Source organism: Macadamia integrifolia, chromosome 12 (assembly GCF_013358625.1).
Source record: "Macadamia integrifolia cultivar HAES 741 chromosome 12, SCU_Mint_v3, whole genome shotgun sequence".
NCBI classification, from domain to species: domain Eukaryota; kingdom Viridiplantae; phylum Streptophyta; class Magnoliopsida; order Proteales; family Proteaceae; genus Macadamia; species Macadamia integrifolia.
Window position 1 is genome coordinate 25,377,686 of NC_056568.1, and position 2,005 is coordinate 25,379,690.

The window sequence follows — 2,005 nt, forward strand, 5'->3', positions numbered from 1 at the left end:
ACCAGGTGATTCCATTTCCGGCTACATAGCAGGAGCTACGTAATTCATTGTGTCAGTGAATGACGTGGTGGTGACGATTATAGAATATAAGAGGGAGACGGCGCCGTCAGGCGTCAATTGATTCTTATTATGAAAAGGAAACCCAGATTTAGATTTTTTTGGCCGTCTGCCAGATCGTCATCGACGAGACCTCCGTATCCATCACCCTTCCAGACCCCAAGATACGGCTGTATACTGCACCAGATGCAATCATTCTCTCTCTCTCTCTCTCTAGAATCTTGATTCGTTTTCTTTTTTTCTCTATATAATGATGTTCTTATAACTTGAGACATATTCTGTGTCTTGTGCTTTGCGGTGCTGCTTCTCTCTTTCTTACTATCACTATCATTGTCATACACACACTCTCAGTTACCCTCACTATCACTTCTCTTTCTCTGCTTTCTAATGGCGATTCGGAGCATGACAGTGTTGTATATGGTGCTACTGCTGGTGGCTTTAGCTTCCGTCATGGGAATATCTTCGAGTTAGTAAACTATCCCTTAATATTGCAGTGATTTTCTTTTTCTTTTTCTGGTTATGTTAATCTCTCTATCTCTCTCTTTGAAGAATGCGGTAATGGGAGTCCATGCATGGTGGCGGTGGCAGCTGCTCCAGCAAATAATCAAATCCGAAAGGTGTGACGACATGGTTGGATGATGTGTTATTCTATTGTTTTTTATTAACAAACGAAGGTTCTTAAAAATGGTTCATTTTTGGTTAATTTGCAGCTTCTTCTGAATGGAGAGGAAGAGGATGAGGAGCTGTTCAAGGGTGGTGGTTTTGGAACGTTGGATTCTCGCCATGGGAAGGATGTGGTGAGCTGGGATTTGAGGAAGGCTCCATCAGGTCCTGACCCTTTGCACCATAATGGCGGTAGCCCTAAGAAGCCCAGAACTCCCTAAATCTCCCCTCAACTCTCTCTCTCTCTTTCTCTCTTTCTCTCTCTCTCTGGTGCCAATGAAGAGAAGCTTTTTTGTGGAGGTGGAACCAAGTTAAGGATATAGTCTATACTAGACCTGATCTTTTTTTTTTTTTTCCTTGCTTAAATATGTGACTATAGACATGTATGTAAGATGATGTGTTTATGATGTTAAATGATATGAGGGCAACTTTTTGTTTCATAGACCAAAATTCTTTAGCAAAGCTCAAATCTGAATGAGAACTGCGTTTTCTGCAATTTTTAACACACAGAATTCGTAGAAGAAAATATCTGAGCATGGAGTACTGACTACGTAGAGTTATTGTATTGACACAGTAGCCCTTCGTTTAAAAGATTCTGATCCAAGGGAGAATTCACTAGCTAGTTCGGGTTACCTATTTGTTAACTAGTCATTGACTAGCTTTATCCTTATTTGTTTCTCACTTTGGTGTAAAAGTCGGGCGTATCTTCACCCAACCCACCAGCTTGATGGGAAGTCGATCTGGTGGATATTTCAAGGTTTGGTTTCTCACAAACCTGATTAATAAGCTGGTTATATAAGCTAAACAATCAACAATTGCTAACCGAAGTCATGAAAGAATTACAACTGCCTGGCGCAATTGATGAGATTATAGTGTGATAAGTTCATCTAAATAAAATTAAGGGTTATTCAGCAGGGAAAAATTAAGAAAATTTGGTAGGGCCAAGCAGGGCTTATCAAAATTCTGTGTAGTTAATTAATATGCTTAGAGCTCTGGGTTGGGTCATTAATGGCATGATCATGTAGTTCATGGTGATAGGATTAATGAATGATAGCGGGGTCTGTTAATTAACTTGAACCTGTTAATTAACTTGAACCTACAACCAATCAACTCAAGCAGTGATGAGGCAAAGATTTCCTTCCATTAGGCTATCAACCCTGTTGGCATCATGTAGCTCTAGTTATCAAGCCCAAACTTTCTCATAGGTGACTGTAATTAGAGATTTGTTTTATTTTAATGGAGGAAAACTACACCCTTTTATTTTATTTTTTTAAGTGTTAAAATA

The 2,005-nt window shown here is 39.4% G+C and overlaps 1 protein-coding gene across 1 annotated transcript; it reads left to right on the forward strand.

The window, feature by feature from the left end:
• Positions 1-380: 380 nt before the first annotated feature.
• On the forward strand, positions 381-982 carry LOC122057583. Its single transcript, XM_042619735.1, has 3 exons — positions 381-523; positions 607-674; positions 768-982. The coding sequence occupies exons 1-3, from the start codon at positions 445-447 to the stop codon at positions 939-941; spliced, it is 321 nt and encodes a 106-aa protein (XP_042475669.1). The 5' UTR covers positions 381-444; the 3' UTR covers positions 942-982.
• Positions 983-2,005: the final 1,023 nt, after the last annotated feature.

Coding starts and splice junctions, on each gene's coding strand:
- LOC122057583 (XM_042619735.1), top strand. CDS start 445: ATGGCGATTCGGAGCATGACAGTGTTGTATATGGTGCTACTGCTGGTG. Junction 524..606: donor CGTCATGGGAATATCTTCGA/GTTAGTAAACTA, acceptor CTCTCTTTGAAG/AATGCGGTAATGGGAGTCCA. Junction 675..767: donor CAAATAATCAAATCCGAAAG/GTGTGACGACAT, acceptor GTTAATTTGCAG/CTTCTTCTGAATGGAGAGGA.